The sequence below is a fragment of the Nyctibius grandis genome, chromosome 7 (genome assembly GCF_013368605.1).
Source record: "Nyctibius grandis isolate bNycGra1 chromosome 7, bNycGra1.pri, whole genome shotgun sequence".
NCBI lineage: Eukaryota > Metazoa > Chordata > Aves > Nyctibiiformes > Nyctibiidae > Nyctibius > Nyctibius grandis.
The window spans coordinates 59,806,971-59,832,377 of record NC_090664.1 but is presented as its reverse complement, the minus strand read 5'-3'; the positions used below and the strand labels follow the sequence as shown (position 1 = coordinate 59,832,377).

Genomic DNA, 25,407 nt, shown 5'->3' with positions numbered 1-25,407 from the left:
CGGGGCGGTCTGACGGGGCCGCTCCGGCGCTCGGGGAGCCGGCGGCCGCAGGACATCGCCGGCGCGGGGCGGGCAGCGGCGGAGGGAGCGCGGCAGCCCCCGCGGGGCCGCGCACCGCCACCCGGCACGGGCCCGCGCGCGTCAGCGGCCCCGGGGCTCTCTCACCTGCAGCAGGGCGGCCCCTCTGCGCGCGGGCCGGCGGCAGGGCCGGGGGCGGCCCGGAGCTCGGGGCCGGCGCCGCGGGGGGAGGCAGCGGCTCCCGCCCGGCCGCGCTCCCGCCGCTGCCACCTCAGCCGCCGCATCGCACCCCCGCGCGCTTCCGCTTCCGCTTCCGCTTCCCTCTCTATGGCGCCCCGGAGGCCGCTCTACCTGCCGGCGCCGTCGCCTCTATCGTCCCGCGAGACACCGCCCCCTGCCGGCGGCGGGCGCGGGGCACGGCGGGGGCGGGGCCGGGGGCGGTGCTGGCGCGCGCGGCGCGGGGCACGCCGGGACGCGCCGTGCCCGGGAGCCGGCGGCGGGCGCGCGGACTCCCCTTCCCAGAGCCGCGCGGCCGCCCGGCGCGGGTGACGCTGCGCGCTCCGATTGGCCGCTGCTGCCGGGGGGCGGGGCGTGCGCACGCGGTAGCAGCTGTTCTGTTGCGACAGAAGGAGAGCGCGGAGCAGCCGGTGCGGGCCGGGCCGGGCCCGGCGGGCGGGAGGGAGGCGGGGGAGCGGGCCGGGCCGGGCCGGGTGGGAGGGAGGCGGGGGAGCGGGCCGGACCGGGCAGCCCTCGGCCGGGCCCGGCGGCGCCGCGTGCTCCGGGCCGGGGCGGGCGGCGCGCGGGGCCGCCGGGGCGGGGAACTGGGGCGGGGCGACCCGGCGCGGCCTAACGGCGCCTGCCGCCCCCCCGCCGCAGCCGCCCCGCCGCGCCATGCCCTCCGACCTGGCCAAGAAGAAGGCGGCCAAGAAGAAGGAGGCGGCCAAGGCCCGGCAGCGGCCGCGCCGGGCCCCGGAGGAGAACGACGATGCCGGGACGGAGCCGCAGGAGGTCCGGCCCCCGGAGGCCAACGGAACGTCGCTGCCAGGTGAGAGGCGGCCGCGCCGTAACGCCGGTCCCGCTGCGCCGGCGGGGGCCCGGCTTGTGTCCGTGCGCCCCGCGGGGACGGTGCTGCCGCGCACCCGGCGCACCGGCCCCGGTGGGGTCAGCCCGGCAGCGCCGCGTGTCCCGGTGCGGGGAGTGTCCCGCCGGGGCCTGGTCGCGGACAGGGCCGTACGCGTTCGGTTGTGCCCGCGGCTCCGTGCGCTGGGACCTCTGCTCCCCGTGGCAGGAAGCACCCCGCGGGCGGGGGCCTGCGCTGCCCCGCCAGCTGCAGCGTGTGCCCGCAGGGCCGCTCGGTCGCGCCGGCAGCGGTTTGTGGGGCCCCTCGGTAAAGCGCGGGTCAGGATGCCCCAGGCCCTCGCTGGGGGTTGCGGGGTGAAGGCAGAGGGTGCTGGTGGTGTCTTTTCCCTCTCAAACAGACGCTGTCCCGGTCGCCTGGTGCTTGGTGCCCAGCCCTGTGCGGGGTGTAACAAACAGGTGTAAAAACCCCTGTTTTGGGGTTTTTTCCTGCTGCGGGAACCAGCGCAGTGTCGGAGCCCTCGCGGTTCCTCCTGGCGCTGCCGTGACCCTCTGTTCTGTTCCTCGGGGGCGTCCTGGGTTTGCAGGAACCAAGAGCCTGGCTGGCTTAATGAAGGCGGCTGTCAGCAGGGAGCTGTTGCCCTCCCTGAGGGGAACAGGCACGGCACAGCGTGGGAGAGTTGGTTTTGTCCTCGCTTCAGCGCGCCTGGGGACCCGCAGGCTCCTGGGCACACGAGTTTTTCTCGGGCTCAGCCCACAGTGCGTTAAGAGGCTCTCGGTGTGGGACACGGAGACCGGGGGCAGCCGAAGGCCCGGGGGTCGGTGGGGCCGGTGTCCCCAGGGCCCCGCTCTTTGCCGGTGCCCCCGTGGCCCGCAGGCACGGTCCTACGCGGTGGCGCCGGCGGCACCTGCGCCTGGGGGGCTCGGAGCGCCCGCCGGACCCTGCCCGTGCCCGAGCGCGGCTCTGGCCGGCTCACGGCGGGCTGGCGGCCGGCGCGGGTGTCCGCGGCGGCGGGGCCTCCCTGCCCGCCCGGCCCGGCACGGCCCGGCACGGCCCGGGCCCGCCAATCGCCGTCCGCTCCCCTGGCTCGTTTGCATCCCGTCTTCCTATTGGTGAGGCCCGGGGAGGCGGGGCGGGGCCGGGCGGCGGCGGCAGCGCGGAGGTGATGCGGGATGGGATGGGGATGGCGATGGGGATGGCCGGGCCGGGCCGGGATGGGGATGGCGATGGCTGCGCCGGGCCGGGCCGCCGGGGAGCAGCGGCGGTGAGCGGGCGTCGGGGCCCGGGGCAGGCGGGTGAACCGGGGCGGGTTCTGCGGGTCGGTGCGTGCGTGGTGTTGGCAGTTCCCTGTGGAATAACCGCAGGCCAGGACGAAACTGCCTCGCTCCTCTCTTGGCTCCCCTGCTGGCGCTGCCCGTGCTCTCGGAGGGGCCCCGTGTCAGCGCGCTGACGGTTTTTGCTCCTTGGCTGAGGCACGGTCGCCTTGGCCACGGCCGCGCTCTTGCCGTGACCCTGCCGGAGTGCTGGGTGTTGTAACCAGGGTGCTGTCCCTCGCTGGCCTCAACACAAACCCTCTGGACACCAGCTCTCTGCTCTGAGCAGCTGGAGCGTTGCTGAGATCCCCAAAGATCCCCATTTTCCTCTTCAAATGACAACGTCTCACCAAGGAGTGAAGACTGGACTGTAGCTGAGGGCTGCAACAGAAGATCAGCACGACGGAAAGATTTCTTATGCTGTAGGAGGAAAGGAGCAGGGGGGCACGCATGTGGACATATTGGCTTCTTAAAAAATTGATAGGGCCTGTTCCAATGCTGCTGCTTCTTTCCTTCTCTCAGCTTTCCCTTCATTTATTTTCTAGCCAAGTTTTCTTTTGGCCAGCCCTTTCCTTAAGCTTGCAAACAATACTTCGTAAGCTCTTTTCCCAGCCCAGTTGTTCCTGCAGTGAGAGTTAGTCCTGTCATACCTGGGTAACAGGCTAGCAGTTCTGGCTGCTCACTTATTCTACATGGTCGTATTTTATTTTGAGAGCAGGTGGAAGTTCCTGTTAGGCCATGTATGTCCTTCTGCCAAGCTGAAAAGCTGAGTGTCGTTGCATCGGGGCCTCCTGAACATTTTTGTAGAAATGGGGACGTGGGAGTTGTTTTGTGGTCGTGTTGGTACAGGGCTTATGGCTTCCCTTGTATTTGTAAATCGGTAACCCTTCTGTTCTCTCTCTGCACGTAGAGGTGGATGCTCTTACAAAGGAGCTGGAGGACTTTGAATTAAAGAAAGCTGCTGCCCGTGCTGTGACAGGAGTGCTGGCCTCCCATCCCAACAGCACTGACGTGCACATCATTAACCTCTCGCTCACCTTCCACGGCCAGGAGCTGCTGAGTGACACAAAACTCGAGCTGAACTCCGGGAGGCGCTACGGCCTGATTGGGCTCAATGGGATTGGTAAGCTGTGGGCACGGTGACGTGGCTTCTTGGAGCTCGGTGAAGATTCCGTGCTGCTGAGAAGCTGGACAGATGCAGGTGGTAAATGCTGGAAACCAGAAGGAAGGCCGTTAGACATGGCTGAGACACGGCAGTTTCCCTTCTCCCATCTCCCCACCCAGGAAGAGGAGTTGCTAGGATTGCTGGTAGAAGTATGAGGTCGTGTTCTGGCTTTGGACTGTGCGTTTGAACTTGTTTCTGTGGAGAGTTGGGTGAGATGTCTGGGATCTGTGAATCTCTGATTCCTGTTTGCAGGGTTTGTTTAGCAGTGTCAATAAACCCAATGCTGATGCTATTGGTCAAAGAACTCGCGCAGTATGGAGGAGTAGGGAGTGTGTGGTTTTGTCTGAATGGGAAAACAAGTGTACAATCCCTGGAGAAGGCTTTGCTCTACATGGAGAGATGCAGAATATGGGTGTAATGGAAGAAGAGCTAGTCAGAGTGACCAGCTGGTTTAACTTTCAGGAAGACACTAGCGACGAGTTCATTACTTTCCTCTATGTTAAAAGTCTTTAGACTCTGGGGTCCTGGTAACAGACGTTGGACCTGGTTAGACAGCAGGAAGCATACAGCAGAGATAAAGTTCCCTAAATCCAGGCAAGGGCTGAACTGCAGTGGTTTCCAAAGAGCTTATTCCTGTCTCAATCCTCTCCTTGGGGTGGTGAGCCTTAGCTGGGAGGGCAGCCTGTCACAGGGAGGCCATAGGCTCTGCTGTGTCTCTAATTCTTCTGACCTCTTGGGCAAGAAATTCCCAAGGGTGTTCTGGGGTCAGAAAGGGAGGGAATCAGTGGGATCTGACTGCATCTCATCCATCTCTCTGTGACATTGTATCTCACTGAATCCAACGATTAATTGTGGAGTGTCTGTCTGCACACAGGGAAATCCATGCTTTTGTCAGCTATTGGGAAGCGAGAGGTGCCCATCCCAGAGCATATTGACATCTATCACCTGACCCGAGAGATGCCTCCCAGTGACAAGACCCCTCTACAGTGTGTGATGGAGGTGGATACAGAGAGGGCCATGTTAGAACGAGAGGCGGAACGTCTGGCTCATGAAGATGGTAAAGCTTCTCGGAGTCCCTGTGGGCAAGGGACATTTCCTCCATTTCCCTCCCCACCAAAGAAAAGGGCTTTTTTGGGTTCTTTGGCAGAGTTTTTACATGTTACGGTACCTATTTCCCCAAGCTGCCCTGTACTGGTTGAAAAGTCCTGTGGGATTACACTTCTTTGGATGAAATTGTTCCATGCAGCTTCTTAAGAAGTGTCTCAGGCTTGGGAGTGGAGGGGGCTGAGTAGTGGTAAAGCAGATGGACTGTGAGCTTTCCCAGCTGTACAGAGGTGCAGCCGAGAGCCCTTTATTGGTAGAAGTGCTGACAGGCAGGCTCTCTTTCAGCGGAGTGTGAGAAACTCTTGGAGTTATATGAACGTCTGGAGGAGCTGGATGCTGACAAGGCAGAAGCACGTGCCTCACGTATCCTTCACGGCTTGGGGTTCACGCCAGCCATGCAGAGGAAGAAGCTGAAGGACTTTAGTGGTGGCTGGCGAATGAGGGTGGCTCTTGCGAGGTGAGTGGTATACTGCCTGCTGCCTCCTGGGACGATGCCTGCCTCTGCAGAGCCACATACGTGGTTCTAGGAACTCAGAGCAGAGCTGAGAGGCTTTGGGTTACCTGCATTTACCCCACGCTGTCATCTCCCCTCTCCTTTCAGAGCCCTCTTCATTCGGCCTTTCATGCTGCTGCTAGATGAGCCCACAAACCACCTTGACCTGGATGCCTGCGTGTGGCTGGAGGAAGAGCTGAAAACGTAAGCGTGGAGGAGCTTTGCTGCTTCTAAGGGCTGTGCTTTTCTGCTGGAACATCTTGTCAGCACGTGAGCGAGTGCTACAGGAATAACTGTCTGTAGTTCTTGTGGCTACATAACTATATCGCGGTACCAGTGACACCTTCTCGTGCTGCTACACCTGGCTACGGAAGGGTTCTTGGTGCAAGGGTAATGAATTCAAGGCAAGCCCCCGTCTCTCCCACACTGAAGAAATGAGAAATGCTGGTTTGTACTGGTTTGTACTCCCTGGTTAAAGCTGCTTCCCTGGAAGCCAGGAGCAGCCCTGGCAGCCTGTGTACCAGCACCCTATGCTCTACCATTACTCTGAGCTTTCCAGACCTGGCTTCCAGCTCATCTTTCTGCATGTTGTTCCTCTGTTTTCACATAACTGTAGTATCTGAGTGTGTCGGTTTAATCTTGTTCTAGTATGTCAGGTGGCTGGTTTTCATAAAGGTAAAATGTTAAGGCTTAAGGCAAAAAGCTTAGGAATAGTTACGAAGCTCAGGTTATCTGGGTTGTGCATTAGGACTGTGTTGTGAGAAGGGCTTTTCCTTTGTCAGTTGAACCTTTTGCATGCTTGCTTTAGAAGTCAGATGTTTTAGGAAGGTAGTTCGACCTTCTCTCTTTTCGGGAGGCTTTGACCAGTCATTTTACAGATCTGGAGCGGAGCCAGGCGTAGTGTACCTGACAGAGGGCAGTCTGTACCGAGGTGACAGTAAGCAGCAAAGGTTGAAACTTCTCAGAAGTGTGATGCCAGTGGAGTCAGTGGCACTGGTCATCTACCACATGGGTAGCCAGCTCTTGGCTCTTTGTGAAGACAGGTGAAGTCTGTCTTACGCTGAAGAGTGTTTTAACACAACAAAAGGTGTTTGTTTGCAGTATTTGCTTACTGCAGCTGGTTGTAGCTGCCTTATTTCAAATTTCCCAAAGCATCTCCAAGGCTGTTATCTTTTTGTTCTTAATCTGATATTAGGCAAGAGAGATCTGGTGCATGTAAATCCTTTGTCACCATCAGGGCCAATGAGCAAGGATTCTTTTCCTAGCTTAGTCTCTAATAACTCACGTGTTGCCACAGGTTCAAGCGGATCCTTGTGCTGATATCCCACTCGCAGGACTTCTTGAACGGTGTCTGCACCAACATAATCCACATGCACAACCGCAAACTGAAGTACTACACGGTGAGTAAACGGTGCCCTGCGCAACGGGCAAAACAGAGGAGCTGTTCTCTGGGGCATGTCTGATGTTCTGTGGTCTCTTTCTAGGGAAATTATGATCAGTATGTGAAGACTCGCTTGGAACTAGAAGAAAACCAAATGAAGCGATTCCACTGGGAGCAAGATCAGATTGCGCATATGAAGGTATCTGCCTCGCTGCACGAACATCTTCCTACCCATGCAGGTGGGCACCCCTGCACCTCCTCAGCCTTGTCAGTGTGGCTTTCGGCTGATTCTGTGTTTTGTTGCAGAATTACATTGCACGATTTGGTCATGGGAGTGCGAAGCTGGCCAGGCAGGCTCAGAGCAAGGAGAAGACCCTTCAGAAAATGATGGCTTCTGGCTTGACAGAGAGAGTTGTGAATGATAAGGTAGGATCAGACACGGGATTGCATCTAGAGATCAGTATGGCAAACATGGGCTAGATAAGTAGAATGATCTTTAGCTGACAGCAGGAATGCCTGACACAGCTGGGAGGAAAAATGGTATGTGCTTCCCGATGCCAAGGGTGACTGTACCGAAGAGAGTGTAACGTGGAAGAGTAGAAAGAGGAGGAGTAATTTTCTAGGGGAGAGAAAGGGATTTGTCACATCGATACGGCTATTTTGCAGACACAGAAATCAGAAATGAATGTCTAAGGGTTGGAGAAGATGGGTGAGGATGCTCAGAGCAACTCCTACTTGTTTGAAGAGTATAAGCCCACATTTGCTTCAAGGGGAAAGAAACAGGGACTTAGTAGCCAGCAGATCAGCTTGCAAGCAACTAAGCAGAATGAATCTGTGTGAATGAATTGCTGAAGACACCAAACTGGGAGGAGTGGCTGATGCCCCAGCAGGCTGTGCTGGCATTCAGCGAGACCTGGACAGGCTGGAGAGTTGGGAGGAATAACCCCATGCACCAGTACAGGCTGGGGCTGACCTGCTAGAAAGTAGCTCTGCAGAGAAGGACCTGGGAGTTCTGGTGGGCAACAAGTTCCCCATGAGCCAACAATGTGCCCTTGGGGCCTGGAAGGCCAATGGTGTCCTGGGGTGCATGAGGAAGAGTGTGGGCAGCAGGTCAAGGGAGGTTCTCCTCCCCCTCTGCACTGCCCTGGTGAGGCCACACCTGGAGTAACTGTGTGCAGTTCTGGGCCCCCCAGTTAGAGAAAGACCAGGAATTACTGGAGAGAGTCCAGTGGAGGGGTACGGAGATGGTCAGAGGGCTGGAGCATCTCTCCTGCAAGGAGAGGCTGCGGGAGCTGGGGCTGTTCAGCTGGAGAAGAGCAGACTGAGGGGGGATCTTATCAATGCTCACAGATACCTTAGAGGGGGTGTCAAGGGGATGGGGCCAGACTCTTCTCAGTGGTGCCCAGCGACAGGACAAGGGGCAACGGGCACAAACTGGAACATGGGAAGTTCCATCTGAACATGAGGAGGAACTTCTTTGCTGTGAGGGTGCCAGAGCCCCGGCACAGGCTGCCCAGGGAGGGGGGAGTCTCCTTCTCTGGAGATATTCAAACCCGCCTGGACACGACCCTGTGCACCGTGCTCTGGGTGACCCTGCTTGGGCAGGGGTTGGGCTGGATGATCTCCAGAGGTCCCTTCCAACCCTTAACCATTCTGTGATTCTGTGAGTGAGTTGCTAGAGGGAATCACAAAAACTCACAGCCCGGTGCCTTGGTCTACAGATGATGTTTGTAGTGAGGCGTGGTTGTATGAGAGTAACTGGGTTGTCTTGTGCTCCAGGGTGTCTAACAAGTGGATATTCTGTGTTAACAGACTTTGTCGTTCTATTTCCCGCCCTGTGGGAAAATCCCCCCTCCTGTCATCATGGTGCAGAATGTCAGCTTCAAGTACACCAAGGATGGGGTGAGTATGGGGAGTGTGCATGGGTTGTGTGGAGATTGCTCGTATCCCTGCCTTGTTTGGGAGTGGGAGGCTTTTGGCGAAGCTTTCTGTCAGGCTGCAGCACATGACTGGTGGATCAAACTTCTTGGCAGTGTTAATGCTGAGTCTGCTGAGGACAGAGCATTACAGGTGCAGCATGGAGGTTCTGGGTACTAGTGGAAAGGTATAATGTGTCACGATTTTTGTGGTTTGCAGCCATGGATCTATAATAACCTGGAGTTTGGGATTGACTTGGATACCCGTGTAGCTCTTGTTGGACCCAATGGAGCTGGAAAGTCAACACTGCTGAAGCTGCTCACAGGAGAGGTACGCTCCCTGCATTGTCTGCTCTGTTCTGGACCTTTATTCTTGGGGTAGTATTCAACAAAGCTGCACTTATTTGCCAGAGCACCCCAATCAGGCCTTGGAAATCCTAAGGCCTTGCTGCAGTGTAGGGCTTTTTCTCTCATATTATCTGTTCAGGCTGCCTCCCTGTGCCAGAGCAGATGGCTGGATTCTGTAGTTCTGGCATCCAGCAAAAGGAGGGATTTCCTGGTGAAATGCTTTTATCTTCCCTTTCTAGCTGCTGCCCACAGATGGGATGATTCGCAAGCACTCACATGTGAAGATCGGTAGATACCACCAGGTACTCCCTACAGCAGCCACTGGGGACTTGAAATGCTGAGGAAAAAGCTGTCAGGAACAGGAATCTTGCTCCTCTCTTTGTGCTTCTAAGGCCCCTTCTGTGCCTGGAGATGGGGGAAGGAGCTGTTCTGTTGGCTGAATGGGCTCTAGCAAATGTTCTTACCCTGAAAAGAGGCTTGCTGTGGTCCTTTCTGATTAGCCCCTCACCTTTTGTGGGAGAGATGGTTGCCTTGTGCTTGGTGGTGGGCAAGCCTGCTATTCTGAAGCAGCACTCCTGCTCCTGAAGTGGGGACTCCTTCCATAATAGTTCAGCACAGCGGCTGTACTGTGAGTGGGGTTATTGGCTCTTGTGTTCTGCTGCTCAGCTGGTACCAGAGGGGTATAGGGGGGAAGAACTTTCAGCCATGAAGCGGGTGGCCTGCACAGCCTGAAGCTGACTTTTCTTCTCTGTCAGCACTTGCAAGAGCAGTTGGACTTAGACCTCTCACCCCTGGAGTACATGCTGAAGTGCTACCCGGAGATCAAGGAGAAGGAGGAGATGAGAAAAATCATTGGCAGATACGGTCTGACAGGGAAGCAACAGGTGAGTGTGAGCTGCTGAGGTTTGCCTTTTGCTCATCGGGGAAGTAGAGCTGCTGCATTTTCTGTTGCTCTACTGATGTCTGACAGTGTGATGCAGCATGGCACACCACAGCACCAAAATGCTTTTTCCATCTCTGCCTTTGAAAAAACTCATGACTCAAAGGAACTTCCTTTGCACTGCAGCAATATGTGGGTTGGAATGGGTGACCTCCTCAGAATGTGGGTGAAGAGAAGACAAGTTGTGCCATAGTGCTAGACTCGAGCATATTTAATCGTAACTTGAACTAGTTTGCTTGTCTCTCATTTCTGAGATGAATACCAGGCAGAAATGCTAGCACCCATTCTCAGCTGGGAGTGGGGACAAACACGAGGGCAGGATCACCAGTGGTGCTCTATGTCTAAGCATGACATACGTCACATGTTTGACAGGAGTTGTCCTCATCGCTGCAGTTAAACGTTGATTTTTACATTGTTCTTCCCCATTTGAGTGCTTTTATGGTTATGTTGAGATGCAAGGAACACTAGTCAGACCTCAATTAACTGTCCTTTGGAACCTTTAACACAAGCTGGGTCTTGCTATGGACACTCCTCTTTCAGAAGCCCGTGGAATTCCCTCGCTCTGCTGGTGAGAGAAGCTTAGTCTAGGTGTAAGACTGACTAAACTTTGTCCTCTTGTGTCATGTAGCTGCTGGAAACACAGCGTGACGTGGTATTTTGTGGTGAGGGTGGCAGTCTGTAAGTTCCCCGCAGAGCTGCACACAGTGTCTGTGTTTGCCAGGTGAGCCCCATTAGGAACCTCTCTGATGGGCAGAAGTGCCGTGTGTGCTTCGCGTGGCTGGCCTGGCAGAATCCTCACATGCTTTTCCTGGATGAGCCCACCAACCACTTGGACATAGAAACGATAGATGCTCTGGCAGATGCTATCAATGAATTTGAAGGAGGAATGATGCTCGTCAGCCACGACTTCAGACTCATCCAGCAGGTAAGAGAAGTAGCGAATTTTGTCAGAGCACCTTTCTGACACTTTAAGTAATTGAAACAAGGTGTTTTCAACTGACTGGCTCTTCTTCATCCCAAAAAGATGTGTGAGTGAAAAAAATCAGTGGACATGATTCCCTTGCCATGTTCATGTGAAACAATTACTGAGCTAGCCTCGGAAAACATGAGGTACTTGAAAGAAAAAAAAGAAAACAAAGCAAAACCCTCGAAGTGAAGAATAAGTTAAATGGAATCATGACACACTGGAGGCCTTAACTAGATTTTTTTTAATGATACTGGAGTAGTTCTAGCACGGTTTTTTATCACTCAGTCTGCACAGGTGAAGGAAGTTGCACCACGTACACACAAACGTTGAGGGCTGGTTGGTCAGCTATAGCTTTGTCTGCAAGTTCAGGTATAGTTTTATTTTTCAGTGCGTCATATCCAAGTAGTTCAGGTCAAGAACTACTTTTTTTCAATTCCCAGTGTAGCAGGAAAGGCTTTGCTTCTTATTCCATGAACAAAAAAAGAAATGTTGAGGGGTCAAGTTCTAAAATCTTGTATAAATTATGCAGAAAACACCAGGTAAGATATTTCACTGCAGGTATTTTTCTTTGGTAGTTGAAGTGTGAAAGTTATTAAACTATTTTCTTACCAGACTTCAGAGAGTAGATTTTGGTTAATTTTATAAGTTGGGCAAAATTACAAACTGCCGTACTGTAAACCTCTCCTCCTCCTCTGGGCTCGCTTTCAGGTTGCACAGGAGATCTGGGTCTGTGAGAAGCAGACGATCACCAAGTGGCAAGGCGACATCCTCGCCTACAAGGAGCATCTCAAGTCCAAGCTGGTGGATGAGGACCCGCAGCTCACCAAGAAGACCCACAACGTGTGAGCTGCAGAGCAGTCGGTCAGGTGCTCTCTGTGGAGGCTGACAGTGGCCAACGAGACTCGCCCATCTGCTGACTGGAGCGGGACTCTGCTGCTATCTCTGTGGCTGTGTTCTAGGATTGCTGCAATACTGCTTCCCCTTGACTTGCCTTGCACCTCTGTATCCGGACAGATCTCTCCTGATCTGGCTACGTTTGGGCAACTGTTTCCGTATTTAGATGATGTCCCATCTGAGCCAGGCCTTGGAATGTAACGTCTGGGGTCACGGCAGCGGCAGTTAGGGTGCCTGAGCTGCAGGGATACAGACGTGGAGACCCCAGCCCAGCTTCTCCCGCCTCTTCCTTCCGAATTTCTGCTTCAGTTTAGATACTTCACTTCAAACTCCTCTGGCCTTGGTTTGTTTTTAACTATTATTTAACAGTGTAATTAACAGATCTGCCTGAGAATCCATCAGTCAATAAAGAGGGAAGAACATTCTGGTCTTGTTTTGTGAGCTGTAGTAGTTACTGGGGCACGGTGGGGCACATCAGCTAGTGCTGAGCTTTGAGTGAGGACGCAGAGCCTTTCTTCTGGGGTGAAGGTTCAGTTCTTCAGTACTGCTGAATTTATGACCAGAACTGTGGGATATATGAAGTGGTGAGTACTGAGCTCTGGAGTACAGAGCAGTGAGTAGGATCCTCACACTTGGAAACCTCTGCTAATCCAGAGTAAACACCGGCTTTTCCAGGCAGTGACAGAAGAGGGAGCACGCCACACATGCTGCTTTTGCTGTTGGTGACAGCTACAGCTTGAAAGGGTTCTGAAGGCTGGAAGTTGGAGACAGAATGTAGATCTGTAAAATACCAGTGTGTGCTCTACACAACAGAGTGGCATAGGTGCATGCTTTTTCCTTCACCTTGAATTTTATGGGTCTAATCATAGAATCATAGAATGGTTTGGGTTGGAAGGGACCTTAAAGACCACCTAGTTCCAACCCCCCTGCCATGGACAGGGACACCTTCCACCAGACCAGGTTGCTCCAAGCCCCATCCAGCCTGGCCTTGAACACTGCCAGGAAGTGGGCAGCCACAGCTGCTCTGGGCAACCTGGGCCAGGCTCTCACCACCCTCACAGCAAAGAGTTTCTTCCCTAATATCTCATCTCAATCTCCCCTCTTTCAGTTTAACACCGTTCCCCCTCGTCCTGTCACTCCATGCCCTTGTCAAAAGCCCCTCTCCAGCTTTCCTGCAGCCCCTTCAGGCACTGGAAGGTGCTAGAAGGTCTCCCCGGAGCCTTCTCTTCTCCAGGCTGAACAGCCCCAGCTCTCTCAGCCTGTCTCCAGAGCAGAGGGGCTCCAGCCCTCGCAGCATCTTCGTGGCCTCCTCTGGACTCGCCCCAACACGTCTGTGTCCGTCTTACACTATGACCCCAGAGCTGGACGCAGCACTGCAGGGGGGTCTCAGGAGAGCGGGGCAGAGGGGCAGAATCCCCTCCCTCGCCCTGCTGGCCACGCTGCTGGGGATGCAGCCCAGGACACGGTTGGCTTTGGGCTGCCAGTGCACGTTGCCGGCTCATGGTGAGCTTCTCATCACCCATCACCCCCAAGTCCTTCCCCTCAGGGCTGCTCTCAGTCCATTCTCCGCCCAGCCTGGATTTGTGCTTGGGATTGCCCTGACCCACATGAGACTCCACAGGGATTTTTGGACTATGGATTACTTGTTCCTTGCAGGTTTAACTAAACAAGACTAATCAACTGAAGACAGTTTAATATCTATTTTTGTTCTTAATAACAAATTTTTAGAAAAGTTGGTGTTTAAACCTCACCCTGTGCCACAGAAACTTGAATAAAATACATTTTTCATGTACTTTTAGAACAATTAAAAGGTACTAAAGAAAAAGTTAGCAAATCAAATAATTTCTTATGCTCGTGAGTTATTTTAATTACTTCTGACACATGAGAATGGCTGCACTGGTCATGTGAAAGGTACATGTGGCCTAATAACCTGCTCCAACAGTACATGTTGATGGACAAATTGGAGAATAGCACAAGTACATAGCAGTTGTATTCTCTTGGAGCACTTTCTCAGACGCTGACTGTCTGTGGTTTGACTTTTTGAGTAGAGCATTTCCTTGTCTTTTTCCCAAAGGGTCCATCCAAGCTGTGACCGCTGCTGTGGAAGCACTGCGTATCATCCACAGGACAAATGTCACAATGGGAGCTGCTTCCAGTAGACAGTACAGAACATTTCAGTGTTTTTAGCAATGATCTGAGAGAAAAAAAAGTCATCTTTTCTGAGAAAATAATGCAGATGAGTATAAATGCTGTTCAAGTTAGTTCTGCAGAAAAGTGTAGATTGCATTGAAAAGTCAATATCTCACAGTGTCGTACTCAGAAGTTAATATACAGACAGTGATGGAGTAAAAGCAACCCACAGATAAGTAAGAACTTGGTGTCACAAAAGTTGAAACAAGAATAGATGAACGCATGTCTCCGTTCTGCTGTCTAGTTCTTAAAAAGACGTTGGTGAGTTGGAAAGGGTTGCAAAGTAGCTACGAGAAGGGTGAGGTCAAGAAGTCCTGCCTGAGGCTAGAGCTGTTCGTTCTGCTCCTCCTTACTCTCAGCAAAGGTTTGGCAACAGCTCTTATCGCTACATTTCAGACCTGTGTAGTCGAGAGCCATGGTGGCAGTAATAAATGCAGGATATAATCTTACACTGGGTTCTGTGGGAATGGTAAATCCTGAGGAGGGCACAGGGACATTGGGATCACGGCCAGGATGATGGACAGGAGCTGGAGAATTCTTGTAGCTGACGCAGCAGAGCAGAGCTGTGTTAGCTGTCTGCTGCTGTGAAACGAGAGGAACTTCTCAGCTGCAGACAGGTCTCTGATTTAGCAAACAAGGACCACAGGTACATGTTCAAAGCAAAAGCAGCTGTAACTGCACTAGATGTCACAGTTAGTAGGCCAGGACTTGTAAAATGGAGCATATGTACATGCTTTAGCAGTCTGGTATTTCAGCCTTGATTTAAACCTCTTCTGTGGTGACAGTTTTCTGCACTGAGGCAGCTGGGGCAGGTGTGTGTCCTGGAGTACCGACTGCTGTGAGAGACAGCCACTAGCTGGGGCAGTGGCGTGCTGAGCTGTTTCAGCCAGGGCTGTTCTGGTCATGCCCAAAAGCAAAACTCTATTTAGATAAATCATAAGAATTGCTCCTGAGGCGCCAGGATGGTCGTTTCTGTGAAAGAAGGGGCCTGGAGCCTCTGCACCATTGCTCTTGCTCGTGGTCTGGAAGTGAGGTTGGCTCTGACACAGCTACAGCCAGAAGTGGCAGGTACCACAGCGAGTGCAGGTTGTGGGATCCCCTTGTCTTTGCGTCGGGAGTCAATCCGTACCCTACAGAAACAGCACAAGGACGAGCCAGGCCCAGCACACACTCCCAGAACGGGCAGCCTCAGGCACGCGCAGTCCAGGGAAGCACGTGGGAATTCCCCAAATCTGGGAGTTCAAATTTGAATATATTGCTCAGTGCATGAGCCTCTGCCCTCGCTAGAGAATGGCTCCCTGTGCCTAATGCTGAGCGACCGGTCACTGCTCCTCACACACCAAAGGGCTTCCTCCTAACTGCGTGTTTTGTCAGAAGAACAAGCCATGTGTGTGTAACTGCCGGTGCCGGACACAGCTGCAGCCGTGGAGAGGAGCAAGGGCTGACAGCGTTCGCCTGAGAGAGCCCTTGTGCGCTGTGACCGGGGAAAAGGGGGAACAGTCTCCCCGACACAAAGCTCTCGGCTACTCGCAGCTCTGTGAATCGGTGGGTGGGTGGGTCGTACCGCAGAGGGGGAAGCCCTGTGCTGTTCGTGTCGATGCACGGCCTCTTACACAACAGGAGCGGTGATGTTGCCTGCTCCTTACTCCCAGCACGAGTCACCCACCAACGTCTCTTGGAGCTGTTAGATATCACAGAATATGCCACTCCCATTCCCAGAAGGATCCCACTACCCCATATCTTCAAAGCCCAAGCCCATTCCCCTTCACCAACACGCTGACGTGACCGTTCCAGCCCGTCCCACCTGACCACTGATGTCCTTGGGTGCAAGAAGCCCTTCTGTGACACTTAGATGCCGTTTGTCACGGTGACGTTTACTTGCACTAGGGTGGGTGATCAGGTGTCTCCCCGTGGGGACAGGCCTAGAATAAAACTAAACTGAGTGAAACGCTGTTGGCTGTACAAGCACCAGCAGAGTGACTGATGAGTCGGTCTCCCAAACTCCGTCCTTGGAAGATGTGATTTGCTAAGGACGTGCCAGTATAACGTGTGCCCCTGAGCAGGAGAGAGCGTGCACGGCAGCGCAGAGATGCCAGCGTCCCCTCCCCAAAGGCACATACTAGTATCATCCTTTTATGAAATACCTGTTGTGGTGCCCGCTGAGAGAAAGGCTTCCTCTTCTGTCTAAAGGACAGAAAACTTCTTTTATTTTGTTCACTTCTCTGCTGCATTGCTGCATATTTTTTTACTGGCTTAGCTTAATTCCTGCATCATAATTACCATCACTAGTGTGATCACTGGTTTCCAAGATAGACCAAATCCCTACTCAGGGTGTTAGCCCTCCCCTCCAGCTGCCTCCCTCCCGTCCTTGGAGGCCCTGGTGTGTGTGGCAGGCAGGACTCCCGGGAGCAGGCTGGCTGCACTGGTGGGAGGAATACTGGCTGGTGGGATGTTGATGATGCTATCGCTCCGTCACTAGACCAATGTTCCCTCCAGTTACTGAGTCTCCACGGACTGCATTATCTGTTCCACGGCACAGAAGTGGTTCCACCCATTCGATTCTGGAAGCAATACCTTGAGTATTCCAATTCACACCCTTCACCAAAGCAGGAACCCTCCTTTCACCAAAACCCTGGGTGGACCTGGGAACAGCTCTTCTCAGCTCACTTCTGCCCCATGTGAATGAGATGCTACTGCTCTTGCCCGCCTCTTTTCCCATGTTCCCCTCAAACTGTTCCTCAGGTCTGAAAGTTTAATTGAATCAGTTACACCCAAGCACCTCGGGCCAGCTGCCCTTCACTTCGTGCAAAGTGGAACCATCAGTCGCAGATGTGTGTTTGTCCTGCCCTTGGGGGGCTGCACCTGAGGCAGGTGAGGTGCTGCTGCCTTTGCTATATAACCAGCCCCATGGCACCTCCTGGTTGCTCTGTTGGAGGCTGAGATGAGTGCAGAAGCTGGGAAGAAGCGTGGTCATGCTCCCACCTCTGGGGACAGGAAGTCTAAGAGGAAGCCTAAGAGAAAGGAAACCTATTCGGTCTATATCTACAAAGTACTGAAGCAGGTGAGTAAATGTTTCTTTCCTGCTAGAAACTGCTCCATGTGTAAAGTTACTTCTGCCCGTTGCATGTTAACCTTCTGAAGGTGAAGGAAGGAAGATTTGGTTTTTAGTGAGATAAAAGAAGAGTGAGGGGAGTCCCAGCTGAGTCTCAAAAGTGTGTGTGTGCGCAGAGATCCTTGGGGTAGGAGGCAAGAGATGGATCTAGATCAGAAAGGGTTTCCTAGAGAGTATAAGCACTAGTGTATGGCTCTGCCTAAAGAAATAACTGAGTAAAAGCCAATGGGGCAAGAACAGCTGCTGTCGGCCCTGTAAGTGTTAACATCTTTCTGGTAACTTCTGTTGGAGAGATGAGAAAAATTTTGCGAGGTGGCCGTGAGTTGTCTGGGCCTTGACATGAGCCTGTGGGCAGGACTTGGAGCATGTGGGCACTTCCACCCCGTACAGGCTTGATCTCTCTAGGGGACTGCGCAGGGGCTGCTGCCAGGGCAACCCCAAAGCCACCGTAGTGTCACGGGGGCCTCCCCGCAGTCTAACCGAGCAGCACGCAGCTCAGGACCCTCGGGGTGCACCTGTGGGTCCCTCCGGGGTTGGAGTGCCCTCTCTGGGGTGGGGAGGGGGCCCCACTCCCTCTGCGGCCATGGGTGTGTGAGACGCCGCTCGGTTACCATCCGGCAGGTGCACCCAGACACCGGCATCTCCTCCAAGGCCATGAGCATCATGAACTCCTTCGTCAACGACATCTTCGAGCGGCTGGCCTCGGAGGCCTCGCGCCTGGCCCAGTACACCCACCGCACCACCATCACCAGCCGCGAGGTGCAGACGGCCGTGCGGCTCCTGCTGCCCGGCGAGCTGGCCAAGCACGCCGTCTCCGAGGGCACCAAGGCCGTCACCAAGTACACCAGCAGCAAGTGACGGGCCCGCGCCCCGCTAAAGCCCTCCCGCGCCCAATAAAGCGCTCCCGCAGGCTCCGGGCCCGGCTGTCATGGCGCCGCGGGGCGGGGGGGACACGCTGCGGTTGCGCTGGCGACGGGCACGCCTGGGCCTGCGCGGAAGCCGCGGCCGGTCGGCGCGGGGAGGGGGGTGCCCGGGGCGGGGGCCCGGCGCGGAGCCTCGCGACCCGTCCGTGAGCGGCCCTGCGGCTGCGGGAGCCGGGCGCGGCCCTGCGCCCCGTCCCGGGGAGCGCTCCTCGGCCCAGCGCCAGCCCCGCTCCGGCGGCTGCGGCCTCCAGCGCGGCCCGGGCCGAGGTGACGGGTCGTTCCCGGCGTCTGGGGCGACGTCGCTCGGGCCCGTGTCCGGGGGAGCCGCCGCTGCCCGCGCTGTGCCCCCGCCGCGGGGCTGGGCCCGGGGCCGGCCAGACCCCCGGCGGGCGGGGCTGCGCGGCGGCGCCCCGCGGGGAGCGGAGGCCGGTGGGGCCGGGGCGGGAGGCGCGGGGGGGCCTTGCCCCGATCCTGCCCGTCGCCCTCCCCCGCCGCTGGCTCGGTGCGGGCGGAGGGGTGCCCGGGGTGCCCCGCGGCCGCTGCAGGCACGGGCAGGGGGAGGCGGGGGCTCCCGGCGGTGGGGCAGCAGCGTGCCGGTCCCTCGGGAGCCGGCGGTGATCCTGCGGGGAAGGGTGCGAGGTGCCGGTCCCGGCTGGAGCGGGGAGGAGGCGAGGGTTCGGAGAGGGGAGGCGAGCTGCCGGCCGCTGCGAGGGCGGTCAGCCCGGGCCCACCGGAGGGCGCGTTGGGTTGGTTTTAACCAGCGATCGGAGCACGAATCTGCCGGAGTTTATCACTGAGTTACCTTCCACGTGCTCCTCTCTGAGGAAGCCACAGGGGAGCCTCAGCGTGGGCAGCACAAGCTGGGAGCTTGACACGGACGGGTGAAGCTGCTGCGGCACCCAAATATTCTGCAGTTCGCCAGTACAACCTTTTGTAGCTCAAATGAGTTACCTCTGGTCTTAGCAACGAGTGAGGATGAACTGGCCACTGGGCTTTGAAGTTGGTTGCTATTAAGGTCTTGTCTTCATCATAAGCATGATGAGCAGGTGGAAAACTTTTGTGTTAATGATGTCACGCTTAAAAGGAGGAAAACTGTAAGTAAAGTTTTCTGTCAAATTAGTTTCAAGAAGGTGGGGAGCAAGACAAAACGTTTTCTAAAACCTTTTCAGATGTTTATAGAGTTGGGGCCTGTTGATGGAGGGGGCTCAAGGTTGGACTGAAAATCAAACCTGGTTCACAGAGAGCTGCAGCTGGGGTGTTGGAGGGTCATGTACCAAAAATGTAGCGTAGATAAGTGGAAAATACTTGCTGACTGTAGGCGTGAAGGAGGTTAAAAGCATCTGTAGGTAGAAGAGAAATGAATACAAGATTCTACATACAAAGAAAAACAGCAACAAAATCTTGGAATGACAAAGTACGCGGTAAGTACAGAAATACCATCTGTTTCTAGTAAACTTTTTTCTATTTGGTTAAAAAAAGTTATTATTAAAACAGAAAACTACTTCCTTGTTCATTTGTAGGTAAAAAAAGCTGTTAAATAGCAGCTAGATGGGACAACAGCTTCAAGGTCAGTATGTCCATAAGTTTTACCTGGGTTTTGAAAAAATGGGCTGGAGTTCTCTGGTCTGCTGGCATTTATTAAAAAAAAAAAATACTGGAGTAGCCAGAAATTGTAAATAAAAGGATAAGGGAGGAAACATGTTTCACTCTGGGAAAGGAGGATAGTGTGGATCAGTTAGCCTAGAATTAATTCCAGGCAAAATAAAGGAAACTTGGTCTAAGACTTGCTTGATAATAAATTAAGGGATTGGAACATAAGTAATTGGAGGGGTTTACATGGAGTTATTTTACCAAATCACAGGCTTGACTGATAATGTCACAGACTTGTCACTTAAAATTTTTAGCAAGATTCACTTTGGCTTTAATTAGATCTATATGTTGACCATAGGGCGCCCAATAGCAGGTTGATTTCTCTGAGCCATCCAGTTCTCAGCAAGTTGTTAACAGAGATCACGAACGGAGACTTTCCCTCTCGTGGAGTCCTGCAGGAGCTGCTATTCAGTCTTGTGCAACTAAAAAAGCAAAACCTCCTGTTGGCTGCCTGCAAATAAATGTATAAAAACAGAGAGAATGTCTTTAATCTTTGCATCATAAATTGTGAGGCAGTTTGAGCTGTGGCCATCTGTGTGGTTTGGTGGGACTGGGTGAAGAGCTGCTGTTTGAAAACAACCCAACACAAGGAGGAGGTACCAGGCATACCTGTGGAAAGCGAGGGTTGTTCTGGGAAGCAGGGTGGGTTCTTCTATGGTTCTTCAAACTCCTTACTTCAGTTTTCAGGTTCCTGCTTGCTGAAAATCCCTCTGTCAGTGGGATGCAGTTAGCAGCAGGTAGAGGGTTTTTCTTATGTTTATAAACTGTTTTCAAATGTGTTTTGTTTTTTTGTTGTGTGGTTTTTTTTTTTGTTTCTTTGGGGTTTTTTCATCCTGGTGAAAAATTTCTCCCTTTCAGGTAGGGGGGGAAGAAGCAGTGCAAAAGGAGCTGCACTGACAGGAGAAGCGAAGGGTATTTTCTTTCTAGGACTTGTGGACCTCATCTCTTCTGCTTCCAGTGGCTTTGAAGAGACAACTTTGTCCTGCAGGGCTATAAACTGGGCTAGGACTGAGCGCCCCGTGTTCTGCCTTGGGCCATCATGTTGATGACCGGCCCTGTCTCTTTCTCCTCTGGCTGGCTGGGAAGCTCATATCCCCAGGTGCTTCCTACGTGGGTGAGCCAGGGCCCTCAAGGAAGCACTGGCAGATTCTGTCCGAGACAGTGGTCCACGTGGAGCCTGCGCAGCCCGCAGGGCTGAGCGAGTGCTGTGTCCAGGTGGTGGTGGAGGACATGGCCTCCTGGGCTGTGGTGGGACAGCCTGACCGCCCAAGGGTGCAGCAGCCCCGCAGGGTGTGCAGGGCTGTCCCTGGGCTCCTGCATGGAGGTGCCGCCTCAGGGTCTGTGGTGGAGTGAAGGAAAGGTGTGGGCTATGTTCTGGGTGGACGTCCTTTGCCAGCTTCATGCTGGGGCTGGATGCCTGTTCTAAGGTCTTCTGCTGGCAGAAAAATCCAAGTAAGAGTGTCAGGAGGAGCCAGAGCTGTGGGAGGTCCCATGTGACAGTATGTGGGGCAATCCTGGGCTTCTCAAGGCTCATGAGGTGATGCTGAGTCTCGTGAGCTGTGGCAGGTGCTTGTCCCTGGTCAGGGTCAGGCTGGCTCAGTAACGTGGGCCAGACAAGAGGTACGTGATGGTCCTGAGGAGAGTACAGGAGGCAGCAGAACTGGGAGTGAGCGCTCCCATTTCCCCAGCCCTGGGATGTGCAGTTGGGCTTTTTGTGGGGTGGCGAGTGCCCGTGAATCGTTGGGAGCTGCTGTCCTGCTGCTGCCCTGGCAGGTCTCTCTGACTGCCTGATGTCAAACGCCTTCCTGCTGCACGGGCAGGAGCCTGGCGCTGCCCAGCTCCAGGCAGGCTGCCCACAGACCACGCAGCTTCCCTCTGTGGTACCCTGGCTCCCCTAGCAGGTAACTGGCCATCTGGGCAGGTGAGGTGCTGATCTATGGGGAGATGAGTGGCCGTCTGCTGGAAGTGTCTGGTAGAGCATCTGGCACTGGGTGAGCCCCTGTGAGTAAGGCTTTAGTGGTGCAGGCGCTTGATCCTCCAATACTACAGTTTGTGCATCCTGCTTCGTGTCCTCCCCTTTCCCCAAAGGCTGGAGCTGGTGACTGGCCTCGTATCCCTCTCACTCCATCCCTGTGTTTCCTCACAGATGTGGAAGGGCAGCCTGCAGCGCGGAGGCACCAAGCCTGAGAGGCAGAAGGAGATGGTTGCTCTTGGAATGGTGAGTTCTGCACTGATCCTGCCCAGATTGTCTTTTTTTTTGCATCTCCCATATGGGGGCGGGTTCATCTTTCACTGTGCAGGTGTCGTGCTGCTTGTTTCCCCACAGTACGTCCCCCTGATACACCTGCACGGGATGTCAAACACAGTTGTCCTTTCCTGAGGGTTCACTCTGCCTGCTTAGCACGGATGAGCTTTGGGAGGGCTGCTCCACAGCTCTGCTTCTTCCAGACTGGATCGTGGCTCCGTGCCCTGTTTGTGCCATGATGCTGCAGTGGAGCAGGTGGGATCTGAGTGACGTTCCTCTGGGAGGAGGGGTGGACTGTGCCAACAGCAGGGGTTCCCAAGGAATTGGTCGCTGCGAGAATGGCCCAGAAGCATTTGGGTTACAGTAAAAAGCCAGCCTTAACTCAGAGCCCGTGCAGGCACTCTTCCAAAGTGTCCTGGGACTGCCTTGGTCCGTGTGAGTCTGACTTGTTCCAGGTCTGCCTGTGTCCTTGCAAGTCTCCCAGCGAGTTCTTAGTGCTGCAACACGGCAGCACTGTAGTGTTGCATGTCCTTGGCCCCGTGTCTATGTCCATCTCATTTGTTCTTGCCAAGCTATACATGCCCATGGGCTAGAAGTAACCTATTTTTTTGCCTTGGTCCACTCTTCAAACCCCTCAAAAAGAACGCTGTAGTGTGACAAACTGAATCAAAGCATGCATAAAAATATCAGTAACGCCTGTGTTCTATTTTTTCCTTTTTTGTAAGAGACCAATGACTTCAGAGTATGTGTACTCTTCTCTCGTAGGGTGGGGGACCATGAGGCAGAGCATCTCTGGTCTATGATGAGTGATGCAGGTTTGAGGGGAGGGAGCTTTCTGGGCAGTGAAGGCTGGTACCGGTGTGCAGACCTGTGTATTTTTCCCATGTTGTTGTGTCCCTTGGCAGCAGTGCTGCCAGGTGGCTGCTCTGGTGCATCATTAGACACCGTTCCAAATAGCATAGGCAGGAATGGTTCCGCACTCAGAGGAAAATGAGCTGGTGATGGATGGCTCTGGTGATGCCAAAGCTGTTAAAATGTGAACCTCTGAAGTGCAGCCAGGGTTCCAGCAAGGGCCTCTCATCCTCGCTGTGCTCAGCTGCTGGTGTGTGAGGCAGTGCTGGTCTCTGTCCCTTCCCTTGTCTGGCCTGGTCTGAGGTGGGCTGTTGGCTTTGAGTAATGGTAACTCTGAGTCCATAACTCGTGGCGGCCCAGGATCCCTGCCTGGAGAGTGGGAGGCGAGTGGTGATCAGAGGTGGGACAGGCACTGCCCCAAGAGCGCACGCATCGCTGGCCGAGGCTCTGTTACCCTGATGCTGCCAGCGCTGTCATGGGACTGAGGGTCTGTGGTGTCCTCGGAGCTGTTCTCCATCTGTATTCTCCCGAGCAAGGATTGTTGCAAATAGTTTGTTTCCTTGTTTGTTCTCTCTCTTCATACTCTGTTTGCCCCAGAGTCCTGGATGTCGCCAGCAATAATGCTGCTTCCTTCATCTCCCTGCTCGGGGCTGTGCAGTGCAGGTGGGGGAGGTATTCACAAGTTAATTACGTGAAAAAGTCTTATTTGATATTCATAACTTCCAGGGCTGTGTAACTATGGGGTCAGAGGCATCATTGTTCTGATGTCCTCTCCTTGTATAGCCCTGTATTACCTGCTCAGACCGAAAGACCTGCTGTCTGGTCAGGGGCTCCCTGGTACCTGCGTACGGAGCCGCAGACAGGGACTGTTGGAGCCCTGGTGACTGACTCGTGGTGCCCCTGGTGCGGAGAGGCTGGGGATGGGGCAGAGTGCTCCTCTGGGGCCTGAGGGCAGAGATGGGATGGGGACAAGAAGTGTGTTCTCACGTAAGCGATGTGTATTGGGCTGGGCCCAGGACAGCTACATGGTGGTGCCCTGCGTGGTCTCCTGGTGGGAGGAGGACGCTTCCATGCGGCCCCGTGCAAGGTGTGGGGCTGGAGACGAGGATGACACGGGCAGAGTGGCCCCATGAGGAATGGCTGCTGCAGGCCACACGCCGTTTTCCCATTAGCGAGTGTTTAGTTCAGCGTTTTAAATAATTGTGTCCTCGGAATGATATTTAAAATCCATTTGGGAGGCAATGAGGCGGGAAAGTGCCTGTGCCATTGTGATGACGCTGCGCAGGCCGCGCCACACATGCATATTACAAACTCGTTACAGGCTCGTTTACACGCGCTGCTCGCTCCCCGCACAACCTCTTTCTGATGCTCCTAATGTTTCTTCCCCACCATGGCTGCTTCTGCTTGGCACCAGGGAGAGATCTGCTCGCTAAGGCAGGCCTGGTGGCACCCGCAGCGAGAGGAGCAAGGGGCATGGTCAGGGCGGTTGGGTGCTGGCCTCTGGAATGGGGCTGTGTGGGGTGTGCTTGGCGATGGGGCTGTCTCTCAGGTGTCCTGTCCTTCACCTGTGCTCCGTGCTCCACGCAGAACCGTGCTTACGTTCTGACAAACCCTTGCACTTGTGTTATTGCAGGCTCTGTACGCCACGTTCCCCACGTTGGGGCTGTCGCACTGAGCCCCTCGTCTGGCCAGAGGAGATGTCCTGTTTGTCACGCTCTCTGCTTCCTGCCACGGTGCCTTCTCGGGGCTCTCTGCTTGTCCAGAGACCTGGCAGTGACTGAGCCAAAGCCAGCGGGGTGTTCTTGCCCACGGGCTGGGCATCAGTGCCTGGTCAGGGTGTCAGACGGCTACAGCCAAGGCCACGTAGCACAAGCTGTGTGCGTTGGTGCCGATAGTGGCACGTCCTGTGGCTGGCCAGGAGGTGTGTAGTGCAAGTATGTGAGCTCCTGCAGCTGCTGAGCAAGGTGGGTCCCATGTGCAGGGAGGGGAGCCTGGTGGAGTCTGCAGGTGCTTTAGCCTGTCCCTTCTGCCTTCTCCTGCTTGACTGTTCCTCTCCAGTGGGTTTCAGCCTGATTGTCCCATTTCCTTTGTGCTTTGGACAAATGGCCAGCCCTTCCTCCTACCCCAAACCCGTTTCCATCTTATCTTCTGTGCTGTGACCCTCCTTTGCAGCCTTTTTTTACCCCCTGCATACTTGTTCTCTCTGCAGGACTGGTAAATTAAGACAGTCCTGGGTAAAAGATGGCTCCAGGCAGTGCAAGAGACAGCTGAAGTGAAGGAGGCACAAGGGAAAGACAAGAAAGGAAAGGGAAAAAAGGAAATAAAGATAATAAGTAGTTCTGATGAGCAACAGGGAACGTGATTAGCAGCTCTTGAAGGCAGCCAGCGACCTGGGACTGGTTCATGGACACTTCAGGCTTCCCAGTTCTTACATAGTCCTTTTCTCTGCCCTGGAAACACACCAAAAGGAACACAAGAAAGCCTAGCTCCCTGTCTGATCAGCACCACAACTTGCCTGTTTTGCAGGATAGACGGTGTAGTCCAGGAGATAAGTCAGGCTGGCCCATGTGATGGCTTCTAGCAAAGCCTCGTTGTCCAGGGGGACAGCAGAGTCCAGGAGCAAGTCAGTGGAACAGTTCCAGGTAGGGGTATGTGGTCTGGGTGCAGGGCCACCCCCGTTAGCCCTTGCAGCTTAGGCACTCTTGCAGATCTCCGCTGCGTCACCCCAGCGGCCCGAGATGCTCTTGATTGCAGGGTTGGGTACAGAATGCTGGCTGGAATCCCCACAGCAGCTGACGAGTCCCTGCTGCCATTGTTG

General features: G+C 54.7%; 2 protein-coding genes and 1 long non-coding RNA gene across 3 annotated transcripts; all 3 read left to right on the top strand.

The window, feature by feature from the left end:
• Positions 1-603: 603 nt before the first annotated feature.
• On the top strand, positions 604-12,039 carry ABCF2 (ATP binding cassette subfamily F member 2). The gene is made up of 15 exons (XM_068404696.1): positions 604-665; positions 895-1,063; positions 3,320-3,532; positions 4,449-4,631; positions 4,964-5,135; positions 5,280-5,375; positions 6,469-6,571; positions 6,656-6,751; positions 6,859-6,978; positions 8,365-8,454; positions 8,689-8,799; positions 9,056-9,118; positions 9,572-9,700; positions 10,478-10,681; positions 11,432-12,039. Exons 2-15 carry the CDS (start codon positions 910-912, stop codon positions 11,567-11,569), a joined length of 1,872 nt encoding a protein of 623 aa, XP_068260797.1. The 5' UTR covers positions 604-665; positions 895-909; the 3' UTR covers positions 11,570-12,039.
• Positions 12,040-16,748: 4,709 nt separating this feature from the next.
• Positions 16,749-17,777, top strand: H2BK1 (H2B.K variant histone 1). The gene is made up of 2 exons (XM_068405100.1): positions 16,749-16,868; positions 17,541-17,777. The coding sequence occupies exons 1-2, from the start codon at positions 16,749-16,751 to the stop codon at positions 17,775-17,777; spliced, it is 357 nt and encodes a 118-aa protein (XP_068261201.1).
• Positions 17,778-18,458: 681 nt separating this feature from the next.
• LOC137665545 (uncharacterized) lies at positions 18,459-21,710 on the top strand. Its single transcript, XR_011048520.1, has 3 exons — positions 18,459-19,263; positions 19,363-19,409; positions 21,639-21,710. It is a non-coding gene; the product is annotated as an uncharacterized lncRNA (long non-coding RNA).
• Positions 21,711-25,407: the final 3,697 nt, after the last annotated feature.